Source organism: Protomyctophum parallelum (assembly GCF_964188405.1).
Source record: "Protomyctophum parallelum genome assembly, chromosome: 10".
Taxonomy (NCBI): domain Eukaryota; kingdom Metazoa; phylum Chordata; class Actinopteri; order Myctophiformes; family Myctophidae; genus Protomyctophum; species Protomyctophum parallelum.
This window is the reverse complement of record NC_139704.1, coordinates 52,482,406-52,500,134: the sequence shown is the minus strand read 5'-3', so window position 1 is coordinate 52,500,134 and position 17,729 is coordinate 52,482,406. Positions and strand designations below refer to the sequence as shown.

Sequence of the window (17,729 nt, the reverse complement as noted above, 5' to 3'; positions counted from 1 at the left end):
TGAGAGTGTAACCAAATGGACCCTTACAGGTCTGTAACTCTGAGAGTGTAACCAAATGGACCCTTACGGGTCTGTAACTCTGAGAGTGTAACCAAATGGACCCTTACGGGTCTGTGACTCTGAGAGTGTAACCAAATGGACCCTTACGGGTCTGTAACTCTGAGAGTGTAACCAAATGGACCCTTACGGGTCTGTAACTCTGAGAGTGTAACCAAATGGACCCTTACAGGTCAGACAGACGTTTCCAACGGTCCGTGTGGACCCCAGGGGGTCCCCGGACCGTGCGTTGAGCACCAGCGTCATCACTCTGATGGGGGGGAGGGGCCCCGGTGGGCGGGGCCGTTAACGATAGGCCCCGCCCCTGCCACAGTGCTATTGGTGGGCTTGGAGCGGGAGGAGGAGCTCCGCCCACCAGCCTCCGCGGTGACCACGATGCTGGGAATGCGACCAATCGTGGCTCTCCGGGCGTGGCCATCTGCGATGATGTCACCGTTCTGCGTACGACAAGAGGAAGAAACAACAGGAAGTACTTTATGTTTAACACCATTTAGTCTTAGTTTGAGTCATCATAGCTTAGCTTTCATTTAGTCTCCATTTAGTCTTAGTTTGAGTCATCATAGCTTAGCTTTCATTTAGTTTCCATTTAGTCTCCATTTCGTCTTAGTTTGAGTCATCATAGCTTAGCTTTCATTTAGTCTCCATTTAGTCTTAGTTTGAGTCATCATAGCTTAGCTTTCATTTAGTTTCCATTTAGTCTCCATTTAGTCTTAGTTTGAGTCATCATAGCTTAGCTTTCATTTAGTCTCCATTTAGTCTTAGTTTGAGTCATCATAGCTTAGCTTTCATTTAGTCTCAATTTAGTCTTAGTTTGAGTTATAATAGTTTAGTTTCCATTTAGTCTCCATTTAGTCTTAGTTTGAGTCATCATAGCTTAGCTTTCATTTAGTCTCCATTTAGTCTTAGTTTGAGTTATAATAGCTTAGCTTTCATTTAGTCTCCATTTAGTCTTAGTTTGAGTCATCATAGCTTAGCTTTCATTTAGTCTCCATTTAGTCTCCATTTAGTCTTAGTTTGAGTCATCATAGCTTAGCTTTCATTTAGTCTCCATTTAGTCTTAGTTTGAGTCATCATAGCTTAGCTTTCATTTAGTCTCCATTTAGTCTCCATTTAGTCTTAGTTTGAGTCATCATAGCTTAGCTTTCATTTAGTCTCCATTTAGTCTTAGTTTAAGTCATCATAGCTAGCTTTCATTTAGTTTCCATTTAGTCTCCATTTAGTCTTAGTTTGAGTCATCATAGCTTAGCTTCCATTTAGTCTCCATTTAGTCTTAGTTTGAGTCATCATAGCTTAGCTTCCATTTAGTCTTCGTTTGAGTCATCATAGCTTAGCGTTCATTTAGTCTCCATTTAGTCTTAGTTTGAGTCATCATAGCTTAGCTTTCATTTAGTCTCCATTTAGTCTTAGTTTTAGTCATCATAGCTTAGCTTTCATTTAGTTTCCATTTAGTTTCCAATAAGGGACTTTCTCGCCCCCACCTCTCTACCATTGTTTATATTGTGTTTTAGTTTCCAAGATGGCCGACAGCACCAGGAGGGTGTGGCCTTACTGGGCTGCGTTCACACATTCAAGACACCTGTCTCGTGTCCGTGTTTAATGGCCGCTCCAATGCATTTCAATGGAAGCCTTGAACGCAGCCCAGTAAGGGCATATGTCGACCCCGCCCACTCACCTCCGCCCCACCCCCTCCTGGTGCTGCGGCCATCTTGGATCCTAAGCACAATAAAAACAATAGGAGAGGGGGGCGGGGCCGAGAGGAGAGGGGCGGGGCCGAGAGGAGAGTGGTGGGGCCGAGAGGAGAGGGGTGGGGCCGAGAGGAGAGGGGCGGGGCTGAGAGGAGATGGGCGGGGCAGAGAGGAGAGGGGTGGGGCCGAGAGGAGAGGGGGGTGGGGCAGAGAGGATAGGGGCGGGGCCGAGAGGAGAGGGGGGCGGGGCCGAGAGGAGAGGGGCGGGGCCGAGAGGATAGGGGCGGGGCCGAGAGGAGAGGGGGGCGGGGCCGAGAGGAGAGGGGCGGGGCCGAGAGGATAGGGGCGGGGCCGAGAGGAGAGGGGCGGGGCCGAGAAAGACCATTTAGTTTTCATCAGTGAAAAAAGGTAGTCGACAAACATTTGTCTTTATTTGTTTAGTCGATCAACTAAACCAATCAAATCAACAGGAATCTCACCGTGGCCGCCGGGGCCCCGCCCCCCAAGGCCACGCCCCCGGCCAGGGGGACGTCCGAGTCGAAGATCCCCGAGTCGTGGTGATTCCTCAGCCAATCGGAGGCCTTGAAGCTGTTGGAGGAGGAGGAGCTTATCTTGAAGTCGGTCGTCGTCGTCTCGGCCGTGTCGCCGCCGACGATGTCACATGACACCTGGCGGGAGGCGGGGCGCGAGCCGGTGCTGGAGAGGTCGGCCTCGGTGTCGGTCCATCCCTGGAGAGTACACACGCACACACGCACACACACACACATTGACCTTCAGAAAAAAGCCCAGAGAGTTTTCAACATCTACAAGTGAACACGTGCAGAGAACATTATTCCCCCGCTGGCGTACCGATTCGCTGTCGGAGGCCGAGGAGAGGCGGGCCTTCCCGCCGGCGCTGGAACGGCGGTATCGCGCACTGACGTCCGACGTCTGGCTGGACACGGTGGAGCGGCGCGTCGACACGAAGCTGCTTCCTGCCGAGCGAAGGTCACGAGGATGCACGCACAGCAGAACGCCGAGGTACGGGATGTACTTAGCCAGCGCTATCCTGGAGGGGGGGACCGTTAACACCGTTACACCAGGATGTAGGGACGGTTAACACCGTTACACCACAGGATGTAGGGACGGTTAACACCGTTACACCACAGGATGTAGGGACGGTTAACACCGTTACACCACAGGATGTAGGGACGGTTAACACCGTTACACCACAGGATGTAGGGACGGTTAACACCGTTACACCACAGGATGTAGGGACGGTTAACACCGTTACACCACAGGATGTAGGGACGGTTAACACCGTTACACCACAGGATGAAGGTACGGTTAACACCGTTACACCACAGGATGTAGGGACGGTTAACACCGTTACACCACAGGATGTAGGGACGGTTAACACCGTTACACCACAGGATGTAGGGACGGTTAACACCGTTACACCACAGGATGTAGGTACGGTTAACACCGTTACACCACAGGATGTAGTGACCGTTAACACCGTTACACCACAGGATGTAGGTACGGTTAACACCGTTACACCACAGGATGTAGGGACGGTTAACACCGTTACACCACAGGATGTAGGGACGGTTAACACCGTTACACCACAGGATGTAGGGACGGTTAACACCGTTACACCACAGGATGTAGGGACGGTTAACACCGTTACACCACAGGATGTAGGGACGGTTAACACCGTTACACCACCGGATGTAGGGACGGTTAACACCGTTACACCACAGTGTTGACGGAACTCTGTCTATTAAGAAGCACAACTGATAATATTTCTAATGCGATTTTAATCCGTCCTCAAAGCTTCTATTAACGGCTAGGTGTGATGTCATGCTCAAGTCATTTCTGGAGAGGCTGTTTCAACCAATTGCTGATTCGTCAGAAGAACTACCTGTATTAATATAAACATTTCATTCCACTTTTGTCTTTTTTCTTATTTTTGGAGCGACTCCTCTGCGTACCACCAGAGGGGGCTCAAGTACCACTAGTGGTACAAGTACCAGTGGTTGAGAAAACTCTGGCGTAGATGATGGGGTTGTGGGTAATGTAGTTCACCTGTACTTGGGGCGTAGATGATGGGGTTGTGGGTAATGTAGTTCACCTGTACTTGGGGCGTAGATGATGGGGTTGTGGGTAATGTAGTTCACCTGTACTTGGGGTGTGTGATGGCGTAGATGATGGGGTTGTGTATCGCCGAGGCTTTGGCGATGACGGCCGGAACGGAGTTCATGTACGGAGTCAGCATGTCTGCATACCTACGACACAATGCACCATGGGACTTAGAGTTCATTACAACTACAACACAATGCACCATGTGACTTAGAGTTCATTACAACACAATGCACCATGGGACTTAGAGTTCATTACAACTACAACACAATGCACCATGGGACTTAGAATTCATTACAACTACAACACAATGCACCATGGGACTTAGAGTTCGTTACAACTACAACACAATGCACCATGGGACTTAGAGTTCATTACAACTACAACACCATGGGATGAAAATAAGTTTCAGGGTCAGCATTAGGGGTCAGGGGTCAGATCTCACCCTGCGAACGCAGTGAGGGCGACAGCGGAGTAGGGCGACCAGGACACCACGTAGAGCAGGATGACGATCAGGGCGATCTTGGCCATCTTCCACTCGTTCTGCAGCCGATGGAACGTCTTCACCGACTCCCTGGAGGAGACCACACCCGCCACCGCCCTGAAGACACACCCACTGAGGTTAGACCACACCCACCACCGCCCTGAAGACACACCCACTGAGGTTAGACCACACCCACCACCGCCCTGAAGACACACCCACTGAGGTTAGACCACACCCCCTACTGCCCTGAAGACACACCCACTGAGTTTAGACCACACCCACTGAGGTTAGACCACACCCGCCACCGCCGTGAAGACACACCCACTGAGTTTAGACCACACCCACCACCGCCCTGAAGACAAACCCACTGAGTTTAGACCACACCCGCCACCGCCCTGAAGACACACCCACTGAGGTTAGACCACACCCCCTACCGCCCTGAAGACACACCCATCTAAACGTACTGGTTGGTAGATCTGATAGTCTTATAGATCTAAAGGTGTGGGCGTAGCAGTAGGTCTTATAGATCTAAAGGTGAGGGCGTAGCAGTAGGTCTTATAGATCTAAAGGTGTGGGCGTAGCAGTAGGTCTTATAGATCTAAAGGTGTGGGCGTGGCAGTAGGTCTTATAGATCTAAAGATGTGGGCGTAGCAGTAGATCTATAGATCTAAAGGTGTGGGCGTAGCAGTAGGTCTTATAGATCTAAAGATGTGGGCGTAGCAGTAGGTCTTATAGATCTAAAGATGTGGGCGTAGCAGTAGATCTATAGATCTAAAGGTGTGGGCGTGGCAGTAGGTCTTGTAGATCTAAACGTACTGGTTGGTAGATCTGATAGCTCTAAAGATGAGGGCGTAGCAGTAGATGATGACGGCCAGAGGGATGAAGAAGACGAAGATGAAGAGGAGGAGGGTGTACGCTCTGACCGACGGCGTGAACGTCATGTAGTCCCAGGAACAGGAAGTCAGGAGGCCCTCTGGGATGTACGCACCTATCAGGAGAGAGAGAGGGGAGGTCATGTGACACTATGCACCTATCAGGAGAGAGAGAGAGGAGGTCAGGTGACACTATGCACCTATCAGGAGAGAGAGAGGGGAGGTCAGGTGACACTATGCACCTATATATATATATATATATATAGAGCGTCCCAGTCCCGCCCCCTTTCATGACGACGCCTTAAAGGTCTTTAAATAAAATACTTTTTGAAAAGTCCATGAGGAAAATGAACGGGTGATCATTTCCTGGGCCCTGGTAGGGGGCGGGGCTGGGCTTAACATGCGTACACTAAGAATGTAACAGTGGAATATCTATATAATGAAACTAAACTGTGTGTGTGTGTGTGTGTGTGTGTGTGTGTGTGTGTGTGTGTGCGTGCGTGCGTGCGTGTGTGTGTGTGCGTGCGACTCACTCCAGCCAAAGAAGGGGGGCAGGCTCCAGCCCAGCGCGTAGGCCCAGGCTCCGCCCAGGACCACGCCCGCCCGTCTCCGTGACAGCAGGCCGATGGAGGCCAGCGGTCGGGTGATGACCAGGAAGCGGTCCACAGCGATGACCATCAGGGTGACCATGGAGGTGATGCCGAACAGGGCCCCGCAGAACGCATACAGCTCACACGCTGCACGCAACACACACACGCACGCACACACACACACACACACACACGCACGCACACACACGCACAAAGTTAGATAGCACTTTTGTAGACTTAAGCCCATCACACACCGTCTGCGACCGCCGCGCGTCAAAACAGCCACCTCCATTATTTTCAGTGAACCTATCGCACACCGGCGGCGTCCGACGCCTCGCCTGGCGCGCCTCGCCTGGCGCACCTCGCCTGGCGCACCTCGCCTGGCGCGCCTCGCCTGGCGCGCCTCGCCTGGCGCGCCTCGCCTGGCGCGCCTCGCCTGGTGCGCCGATAGAACCAGTTCTATTATCCAGGCGGCGCCGCGCGGCAACGCGTCGTGCCGCGTCGGACGGAGCCGGTGTGTGTTGGGCTTTAGAAAGCATTTGATTGATTTGTCGACAATCAAAGAAGTCTTGAAAATATCCCTTTCTCCCCAAAGATCCAACTTCTGTGCATGGAGGTGGTGAACGTACCTTTCTCCCCATAGATGGAGGTGGTGAACGTACCTTTCTCCCCATAGATGGAGGTGGTGAACGTACCTTTCTCCCCATAGATGGAGGTGGTGAACGTACCTTTCTCCCCATAGATGGAGGGGGTGAACGTACCTTTCTCCCCATAGATGGAGGTGGTGAACGTACCTTTCTCCCCATAGATGGAGGTGGTGAACGTACCTTTCTCCCCATAGATCCACCTCCTGTGCATGGAGGTGGTGAACGTACCGTTCTCCCCAAAGATCCACCTCCTGTGCATGGAGGTGGTGAACGTACCTTTCTCCCCATAGATGGAGGTGGTGAACGTACCTTTCTCCCCATAGATGGAGGTGGTGAACGTACCGTTCTCCCCAAAGATCCACCTCCTGTGCATGGAGGTGGTGAACGTACCTTTCTCCCCATAGATGGAGGTGGTGAACGTACCTTTCTCCCCATAGATGGAGGTGGTGAACGTACCTTTCTCCCCATAGATGGAGGGGGTGAACGTACCTTTCTCCCCATAGATGGAGGGGGTGAATGTACCTTTCTCCCCATAGATGGAGGGGGTGAACGTACCTTTCTCCCCATAGATGGAGGTGGTGAACGTACCGTTCTCCCCATAGATGGAGGTGGTGAACGGACCTTTCTCCCCATAGATGGAGGGGGTGAACGTACCTTTCTCCCCAAAGATCCACCTCCGGTACATGGAGGTGGTGAAGAACACCGGAGCCTGAGTCACACACATCAGGAGGTCTGTGACCGCCAGGTTGATTATGAACATGTTGGGAGGGGTCCTTAGACTACGACTCCTAGAGAGAGAGAGAGACATTCACCTTACATTAGAGAGAGAGAGACATTCACTTTACATTAGAGAGAGAGAGACATTCACTTAACATTAGAGAGAGAGAGACATTCACTTAACATTAGAGAGAGAGAGACATTCACTTTACATTAGAGAGAGAGAGACATTCACTTAACATTAGAGAGAGAGAGACATTCACTTTACATTAGAGAGAGAGAGACATTCACTTTACATTAGAGAGAGAGAGACATTCACTTTACATTAGAGAGAGAGAGACATTGTCTTTACATTAGAGAGAGAGAGACATTCACTTTACATTAGAGAGAGAGAGACATTCACTTTACATTAGAGAGAGAGAGACATTCACTTTACATTAGAGAGAGAGAGACATTCACTTTACATTAGAGAGAGAGAGACATTCACTTTACATTAGAGAGAGAGAGACATTCACTTTACATTAGAGAGAGAGAGACATTCACTTTACATTAGAGAGAGAGAGACATTCACTTTACATTAGAGAGAGAGAGACATTCACTTTACATTAGAGAGAGAGAGACATTCACTTTACATTAGAGAGAGAGAGACATTCACTTTACATTAGAGAGAGAGAGACATTCACTTTACATTGGTAGATGGTAGTAACAGTAGTTATCTTTACCTGCTATAACCAGCAGGTTTCCCACCCTCCACCAGGAGGCGGTGTTTACACCCTCCACCAGGGGGCGGTGTTTACCTGCTAAAGGCGTAGATATCCACCAGGGGGCAGTGTTTACCTGCTAAAGGCGTAGATATCCACCAGGGGGCAGTGTTTACCTGCTAAAGGCGTAGATAACCAGCAGGTTTCCCACCAGGGGGGCGGTGTTTACACCCTCCACCAGGGGGCGGTGTTTACCTGCTAAAGGCGTAGATATCCACCAGGGGGCAGTGTTTACCTGCTAAAGGCGTAGATATCCACCAGGGGGCAGTGTTTACCTGCTAAAGGCGTAGATAACCAGCAGGTTTCCCACCAGGGGGCGGTGTTTACACCCTCCACCAGGGGGCGGTGTTTACACCCTCCACCAGGGGGCGGTGTTTACACCCTCCACCAGGGGGCGGTGTTTACACCCTCCACCAGGGGGCAGTGTTTACACCCTCCACCAGGGGGCGGTGTTTACACCCTCCACCAGGGGGCGGTGTTTACACCCTCCACCAGGGGGCGGTGTTTACACCCTCCACCAGGGGGCGGTGTTTACACCCTCCACCAGGGGGGCGGTGTTTACACCCTCCACCAGGGGGCGGTGTTTACCTGCTAAAGGCGTAGATAACCAGCAGGTTTCCCACCATCCACCAGGGGGCGGTGTTTACCTGCTGAAGGCATAGATAACCACCAGGGGGCGGTGTTTACCTGCTAAAGGCGTAGATAACCAGCAGGTTTCCCGCCCTCCACCAGGGGGCGGTGTTTACACCCTCCACCAGGGGGCAGTGTTTACCTGCTAAAGGCGTAGATAACCAGCAGGTTTCCCACCCTCCACCAGGGGGCAGTGTTTACCTGCTAAAGGCGTAGATAACCAGCAGGTTTCCCACCATCCACCAGGGGGCGGTGTTTACCTGCTAAAGGCGTAGATAACCAGCAGGTTTCCCACCATCCACCAGGGGGCGGTGTTTACCTGCTAAAGGCGTAGATAACCAGCAGGTTTCCCACCCTCCACCAGGGGGCAGTGTTTACCTGCTAAAGGCGTAGATAACCAGCAGGTTTCCCACCATCCACCAGGGGGCGGTGTTTACCTGCTAAAGGCGTAGAGAGCTCCCCAGACAACAGCGATTTTTAGCTATGTTTTCAACCTTTTCCGCCTTTTTCCTCCTCTTCATGCTATGGATTACGGACGCATACTTTAATTCAACATGGACCTTACACCACCAAGGAGAGATGGAACGTCACGGAATCGAAGCGGAGGAGTTTCACAGCGATTTTTACCTCCTAACTGGCGTTGAAAGTAAGCACATTTCTTTTGGGTCAGCAGCGATTCATGGCCTGTTAACAGCAAACCCGAATCGCAAGTACAAGCCCCCGACTGGCAAGATGGATCGCAGAACTGTGATTATTCTTTTCTTGTTACTATCGGGTGATATTCACTTCAATCCTGGACCGGTTACCCGATCACAAGCGAGACTGCACTCACAGCAGCAACTGGTGCTTCCGCAAACAACGAACGTTCCCATCGCAACGCGCCACGGCTTCCACGCCTTCCAGAGCGCCGCGAGCGCCTCGAGCGCCTCCCCCACGGAACGGTCAACGGACGCAACTTCAAGATCAGCCCATGAACTGCAGACAACCAACGCCAGCGGACCCCCACATAACACCGCAGGCGTCTTGTTCGCCGAAGCCACCCCAGCGGCAGTGATCATGGAGCTGAACGAGGAACACCACCCCCTCCCCAACACCCACAGTCAACCCAGGACTACAGAGGATAATAGACCACCACCCTCCCCCATTCCCACCCCAGCCACGGACCCAGACATCAGGATGAATCTGACCTGGCCTACAGACATGTCCAGACATGTTCAGACATGTTCAGACATGTTCAACGGCGACACCCACATTCCACCGCCCCTCCCCATTCACACCTCAGCCACGGACATTCCACCGCCCATCCTCAGTCACACCTCTGACTACTTCAACACCGACGAAATTAACACAATCGTCGCATCCAATGGCCTTCACTTGTTTCATTTGAATGTGAATAGCTTGAGTCCCAAACTAGCTGAGATCAGACATCTGTTCCAAAACGGTAAGGCAAACATACTGTGTTTCTCTGAAACTAAACTTGATGAGTCTACTAAAGACCCAGAGATTGAAATAGAAAATTACTCAGTCATTAGAAATGACAGAAACAGACATGGTGGTGGCGTGTGCATGTATATTCACCAAGATACTGAATACATTACTCGTACTGACTTGCAGCATGATGAAATTGAAACTGTGTGGGTTGAATTAATTTTCAAAAATGCTAAATCAGTATTAGTGGGCACCGTCTATAGACCCCCTGATCAGAATGAGTTCTATGATATACTTGAGGGGTGCTTAGCTGGGGAGGAATGTGTAGAGAAGATCCTGATTGGCAACTACAATACGGATATGCGTCGTAAGGAAGCTCCTGTGTTCAAGTCATTTAGTCGGTTTTGTGATCTGCATGGTGTCAGTCAGCTAATTACCCAACCCACAAGAGTGTGTGATTCTACTCAAACTGTCATTGATCTCATTCTGACCTCGGACAAATCCAGAATCTCAAAGAAAGGGGTTATTGTATGTGGGCTCAGTGATCATTTTATGATTTTCTGTACCCGCAAAATACAAAAACTAAAGTTTGACTGTCACAAAACAGTCATATCTAGGGACCTCAAAACCTACTCTAGTGAGGCCTTTAACCTGGAACTGGAGAATCTGGATTGGTCCGATGTGCTCAGGAGCTCACTAGTCGAAGAAGCATGGCTTGGCTTTAAAACCAAATTTACATCAGTACTAAACATCATGGCTCCTTTGAGAACCGTCAGGGTCAAAACCCGCTCGGAGCCATGGATGAATTCGGACATACTGACTGCAATGAAAGCCAGAGACAACAAATGCTCTGAACTTCTTAAATGCAAGTCCAAACTAGCCAAGTGCAAGCGCTTCGACAGTGATCTCCAAACCAAACTGCACAACCTAAAAGCCCAGTGTAACAAGCTAAGAAACGGTGTAATTGCCATGACCAAATCAGCCAAATGTAACTTTATCAATGATAAAGCCGAGGAAATCAAAAACAATCCTCGGGAGCTATGGAAGTTACTAAACAACCAACTAGGCTGTGGTCGGAAACTAAAAACCAGGTTTACTAACATAAACATCAAATCGAATAACACCCTCATCACTGACAAACTCGATGTAGCCAACCACTTGAACATCTTCTTTACAAACATTGCAACAAAGCTGGTTAGCAAACTGCCCTCCCACTCTGGGCGTTTTGGTGTAGAGCACACCAAAGCCTTCTACAAAAACCTTGGTGTTTGTAAAGATGATTTTAAAATGGCAATGGTAACAACCGAGGAGGTACTTAAAAAACTGAGTGCCCTCCAACCCCACAAGGCCACTGGCCATGACAATATCCCCTCCAAATTTCTCAGAGACTCAGCCTTTTCCATAGCTCCAGTCATCACCCACATAGTTAACCTCTCCATCAAACAGGGACAGGTTCCCCAAGATTTTAAACTGGCCAAAGTAACCCCCTTGTACAAAAAAGGGAGTAAATTAGAACCCGGCAACTACCGCCCTATTTCTATTCTAAGCTCCATCTCGAAAGTGATGGAAAAAATAGTCTATGAACAGGTTGAAAAGTATCTTGCCACTAATAAATTGCTGTACGAGTTCCAATCTGGCTTCAGAACATCCCACTCCACTGACACATGCCTCCTCTATTTGAGCGATCACATCAAACACGAGGTGGATGCTGGAAAATACTGCGGCATGGTCATGCTGGACCTCCAAAAGGCTTTTGACACCGTGAACCACTCCATACTGGTTAACAAGCTTAAAGCTATTGGTTTTGATAGCACATCAGTGAGCTGGATGCAATCCTACCTGGAGGGGAGAGAACAGATGGTGGAGGTGAACGGAACACTGTCCCCTCCCCTCCCAGTGAGCTGTGGTGTCCCACAAGGAAGCATACTAGGGCCTTTACTGTTCCTAATTTATGTTAACGACATGACTTCAGCTTGTGACTGCAACTTGTTCCTGTTCGCAGATGACTCAGCACTGCTGGTCTCGGACAGGAACAAACTGCAGGTTGAAAAGACCCTCAGCTCTGAACTCGGTAGAATCTGCACCTGGCTCGCTGATAACAAACTATCTTTACACCTGGGAAAAACTGAATCCATCCTCTTCGGATCAAATAGTAAACTCAGCAAGGCAGATGGCTTCTTGGTTAGAGTGGGTGACAATATTATCACACGAAAAGATCAAATTACCTACCTAGGTTCCATCCTGGAGGCTAATCTTTCCGGTGATAAAATGGCCACCAACGTAATCAAAAAAGTCAATCAAAGAACAAGATTCCTTTACAGGATCTCCTCACTGGTCAGCAAAAACACCTTGAAGACCTTAACAGGAGCCCTCGTACAAGGTTTCTTTGACTATGCATCCACCTCTTGGTACCACAGCACCTCAAAGGCCCTTAAAACAAGGCTCCAGACCTCCCAAAACAAACTGGTCAGGCTCCTACTTGGCCTCACCCCCCGAACCCACCTCACCCCTGCCCACTTTGACAGGCTGGGATGGCTTAGGGTCGTCGACAGAGTACAGCATCTTGCAATGGGTCTGGTCCACAAGATTCGATACACCACCAAGATACCCATGTACCTGTCTAAATACTTCCTTAATGTAAACGAAGTCCACACCCACAACACCAGAGGGAGTGCAACAAACCATGTACAACCCAGATTCGGCACAAACAAGGGACTAAATTATTTTCGCTCCTATGCCACCAAAATGTGGAACGCCCTACCAACAGTCATTAAGACATGTGAATCCCTTGACTCCTTCAAAACCGCTCTCAAAGGGCACCTACGGATGGCTGCAATTCGAAACTGGCCTCTGTAAAATCTGAATCCCCCCCACCCCCCCACCCCATTTCCCTCACTGTATATTGTATATTTTCCCAGTGCTTGTATATTTTCCCTTTTTTGCTTCCCATATGATGAATTCCTGTTCTGTTCTTTAGCTACATAGAAATGTCTATTTGTATGTCTCTAAATGGTTGTATGTCTTTAAATGTTTTGATGAATTGAACAATGTGGACCCTGTTGTAAACAAGTGTAATGCTTAATTGGGTCGTCCACTCACAGTTGACAGTCTTTGTATTGAGTTTGTGCTTAAAATGTACTGTAAATTCTACAAACTGTTAATAAATATTTCAATCAATCAATCAAATAACCACCAGGGGGCAGTGTTTACCTGCTAAAGGCGTAGATAACCAGCAGGTTTCCGACCACGCCGGTGATCCCGATGGCCAGGATGACGGAGCCGATGGTGTAGTGGGCGTGGTCAGGGACGTCCACCGTGGGGAAGGGGTGGGGCACTTCCTGCTGCACAGACATCGCCGTCGCCACCTGGAGGACACGCATGGAATTACGCTCCGGTCATTTCTTTTTTTGAATTATATTTTTTATCCCACGATTTTGTAACCCATTTTTCACCCCTGTGTCAATCATCTAATGTGACCCTGGGCTCTACACACCCTCCACCAAACTAGTCCCCATATATGGGGGACAAGGGGAGAGCAACCTAGTCCCCATATATGGGGGACAAGGGGAGACCAACCTAGTCCCCATATATGGGGGACAAGGGGAGACCAACCTAGTCCCCATATATGGGGGACAAGGGGAGACCAACCTAGTCCCCATATATGGGGGACAAGGGGAGACCAACCTAGTCCCCATATATGGGGGACAAGGGGAGAGCAACGGACTTGAACTCATGCTTCCTTCATGCCTGAGTGTCCAAGTTGCTCCTTTACACCTGACAGGGGGGAGTTTCCCTGGTTGGACGTAGCGCGTGGAAGGAACACGTTATTCCAACCAGTTCCTTTCCCCTCCATCAGGCGCCCCGGCTGGCCAGGGGGAGGCAGTTTAGTGACCAGGATTACTGCATGTTTTTGTGAGGGTACCTACCCTAGGGGACACGGGGAGAACATGTGAGGGTACCTACCCTAGGGGACACGGGGAGAACATGTGAGGGTACCTACCCTAGGGGACACGGGGAGAACACGTGAGGGTACCTACCCTAGGGGACACGGGGAGAACACGTGAGGGTACCTACCCTAGGGGACACGGGGAGAACATGTGAGGGTACCTACCCTAGGGGACACGGGGAGAACATGTGAGGGTACCTACCCTAGGGGACACGGGGAGAACATGTGAGGGTACCTACCCTAGGGGACATGGGGAGAACATGTGAGGGTACCTACCCTAGGGGACACAGGGAGAACATGTGAGGGTACCTACCCTAGGGGACACGGGGAGAACATGTGAGGGTACCTACCCTAGGGGACACGGGGAGAACATGTGAGGGTACCTACCCTAGGGGACACGGGGAGAACATGTGAGTGTACCTACCCTAGGGGACATAGGGAGAACATGTGAGGGTACCTACCCTAGGGGACACGGGGAGAACACGTGAGGGTACCTACCCTAGGGGACACGGGGAGAACATGTGAGGGTACCTACCCTAGGGGACACGGGGAGAACATGTGAGGGTACCTACCCTAGGGGACACGGGGAGAACATGTGAGGGTACCTACCCTAGGGGACATGGGGAGAACATGTGAGGGTACCTACCCTAGGGGGACACGGGGAGAACATGTGAGGGTACCTACCCTAGGGGACACGGGGAGAACATGTGAGGGTACCTACCCTAGGGGACACGGGGAGAACATGTGAGGGTACCTACCCTAGGGGACACGGGGAGAACATGTGAGGGTACCTACCCTAGGGGACACGGGGAGAACATGTGAGGGTACCTACCCTAGGGGACACGGGGAGAACATGTGAGGGTACCTACCCTAGGGGACATGGGGAGAACATGTGAGGGTACCTACCCTAGGGGGACACGGGGAGAACATGTGAGGGTACCTACCCTAGGGGACACGGGGAGAACATGTGAGGGTACCTACCCTAGGGGACATGGGGAGAACATGTGAGGGTACCTACCCTAGGGGGACACGGGGAGAACATGTGAGGGTACCTACCCTAGGGGACACGAGGAGAACATGTGAGGGTACCTACCCTAGGGGACACGGGGAGAACATGTGAGGGTACCTACCCTAGGGGACACGGGGAGAACATGTGAGGGTACCTACCCTATAGGGGACACGGGGAGAACATGTGAGGGTACCTACCCTAGGGGACACGGGGAGAACATGTGAGGGTACCTACCCTAGGGGACATGGGGAGAACATGTGAGGGTACCTACCCTAGGGGACACGGGGAGAACATGTGAGGGTACCTACCCTAGGGGACACGGGGAGAACATGTGAGGGTATCTACCCTAGGGGACACGGGGAGAACATGTGAGGGTACCTACCCTAGGGGACACGGGGAGAACATGTGAGGGTACCTACCCTAGGGGACACGGGGAGAACATGTGAGGGTACCTACCCTAGGGGACACGGGGACGTGCACGCACGCACACACGCACGTGCGTATACGTAGCCTACACTATAAGCTTATACAATAAACAACAGAAAGACAAATGTATTGAAGTGAATTGTAAATGTGAGTCTCATACTGTAGAAAATGAATTAAATCCGCACTTCCAGTCGAGTAAGAGTCTTCTAAAATCTTATGACATTTAGTCGACTAAAACTAGACTGACACTGAGACATTCCAGGTGACTAAAATGTGACTAAAACTAAATTAAGTTTCAGTCCAAAGAATACGACTAAACTAAAATAGAAATTTGCTGCCAAAAACAACACTGCTATTATGTCCTTTTGGAATCTGCACCAATCACACGCCTGGAACTATATCAAACTGTCTGAGTGGAGCAGGCCTTTTCTCAGGCAGGCCTGTCTCATACTGTAGACATCCTGTTATTATAGAACTACATATCTGTCATATAGAACTACATATATGTCATATAGAACTACATATTTGCCTCCCCGTGGCCAGCCGGGGCGCCTGATGGAGGGGAAAGGACCTGGTTGGAATAACGTGTTCCTTCCACGCGCTACGTCCAACCAGGGAAACTCCCCCCTGTCAGGTGTAAAGGAGCAACTTGGACACTCAGGCATGAAGGAAGCATGAGTTCAAGTCCGTTGCTCTCCCCTTGTCCCCCATATATGGGGACTAGGTTGGTCTCCCCTTGTCCCCCATATATGGGGACTAGGTTGGTCTCCCCTTGTCCCCCATATATGGGGACTAGGTTGGTCTCCCCTTGTCCCCCATATATGGGGACTAGGTTGGTCTCCCCTTGTCCCCCATATATGGGGACTAGGTTGGTCTCCCCTTGTCCCCCATATATGGGGACTAGGTTGCTCTCCCCTTGTCCCCCATATATGGGGACTAGGTTGGTGGAGGGTGTGTAGAGCCCAGGATCACATTAGATGATTGACACAGGGGTGAAAAATGGGTTACAAAATCGTGGGATAAAAAAGATATTAAAAAAGAAAGAAAAAAGAACTACATATCTGTCATATAGAACTACATATCTGTCATGTAGAGCTGTCACCGCATAATTCCACATTAACCCAAATGCTAGAGGATTTAAACTCCAATCAAGTGCTTCCATGATTATGATTGGTTTTAAACATCCTATAACACGATCAATCTAAATGTGTCGTCCGGTCAAGGACAGGCTACGGTTCTGTTGCATAACTGTAATAATCATCATAATCATACAGAGCTGTGATGGACAATGAATGACCTTTGACCTGTTAACGTACGGCTAATTACCGACCACTAGCCTTAATGTCTCCTTACATTCAAAGTGCAACCTTCTAGCTCTTTGTCATGTTCATGTTTCTGTGCGCGCGTTGCGTTCGTGCGTTGTGTGCGTTACGTGTGTTGCGTGCGTTGTGTGCATTTGTTATGAATTAGTGTTTGTTATTAATTAGTGTTTGTTATGAATTAGTGTTCGTTATGAATTAGTGTTTGTTATGAATTAGTGTTTGTTATTAATTAGTGTTTGTTATGAATTAGTGTTCGTTATGAATTAGTGTTCGTTATGAATTAGTGTTTGTTATGAATTAGTGTTTGTTATGAATTAGTGTTCGTTATGAATTAGTGTTCGTTATGAATTAGTGTTTGTTATGAATTAGTGTTTGTTATGAATTAGTGTTTGTTATGAATTAGTGTTCGTTATGAATTAGTGTTTGTTATGAATTAGTGTTTGTTATGAATTAGTGTTTGTTATGAATTAGTGTTTGTTATGAATTAGTGTTTGTTATGAATTAGTGTTTCTTATTATTACACCAAAGCAGTTTGAACACAGTGTTAGGGTCATTAGTGTCTGAATTAGTCAAAGACATGAAACTAAAACCAACACATTCTGCTACCTGGTGTCTGTTTACCCTTTATGCTATATGGAGCAGGGGTCCTCAACCAGTGGTCCGGGGACCACCAGTGGTCCTTGAGGGGGTTCCAGGTTGTCTGGGGACCACCAAGACAATAGGAGAGATAACATCATGTTATCTCTCCTAATGGTACCAACATCATGTTATCTCTCCTAATGGTACCAACATCATGTTATCTCTCCTAATGGTACCAACATCATGTTATCTCTCCTAATGGTACCAACACCATGTTATCTCTCCTAATGGTACCAACATCATGTTATCTCTCCTAATGGTACCAACATCATGTTATCTCTCCTAATGGTACCAACATCATGTTATCTCTCCTAATGGTACCAACACCATGTTATCTCTCCTAATGGTAGCAACATCATGTTATCTCTCCTAATGGTACCAACATCATGTTATCT

The 17,729-nt window shown here is 49.4% G+C and overlaps 1 protein-coding gene across 1 annotated transcript in view; it reads right to left on the bottom strand.

Annotated features, from left to right (window-relative positions):
• Nucleotides 1-302: 302 nt before the first annotated feature.
• LOC310865918 (melanopsin-A-like) overlaps nucleotides 303-17,729 on the bottom strand; it is a gene marked incomplete at both ends in the record, with an annotated part of 19,023 nt that continues 1,596 nt past the window's right edge. Inside the window, 9 exons of the mRNA XM_083775119.1 lie at nucleotides 303-494; nucleotides 2,222-2,470; nucleotides 2,592-2,790; nucleotides 3,902-4,009; nucleotides 4,309-4,464; nucleotides 5,164-5,335; nucleotides 5,753-5,956; nucleotides 7,111-7,244; nucleotides 13,203-13,357. Of these exons, the coding sequence (XP_083631245.1) occupies nucleotides 303-494; nucleotides 2,222-2,470; nucleotides 2,592-2,790; nucleotides 3,902-4,009; nucleotides 4,309-4,464; nucleotides 5,164-5,335; nucleotides 5,753-5,956; nucleotides 7,111-7,244; nucleotides 13,203-13,357 (1,569 nt within the window). The remainder of the gene's footprint in view (nucleotides 495-2,221; nucleotides 2,471-2,591; nucleotides 2,791-3,901; nucleotides 4,010-4,308; nucleotides 4,465-5,163; nucleotides 5,336-5,752; nucleotides 5,957-7,110; nucleotides 7,245-13,202; nucleotides 13,358-17,729) is intronic.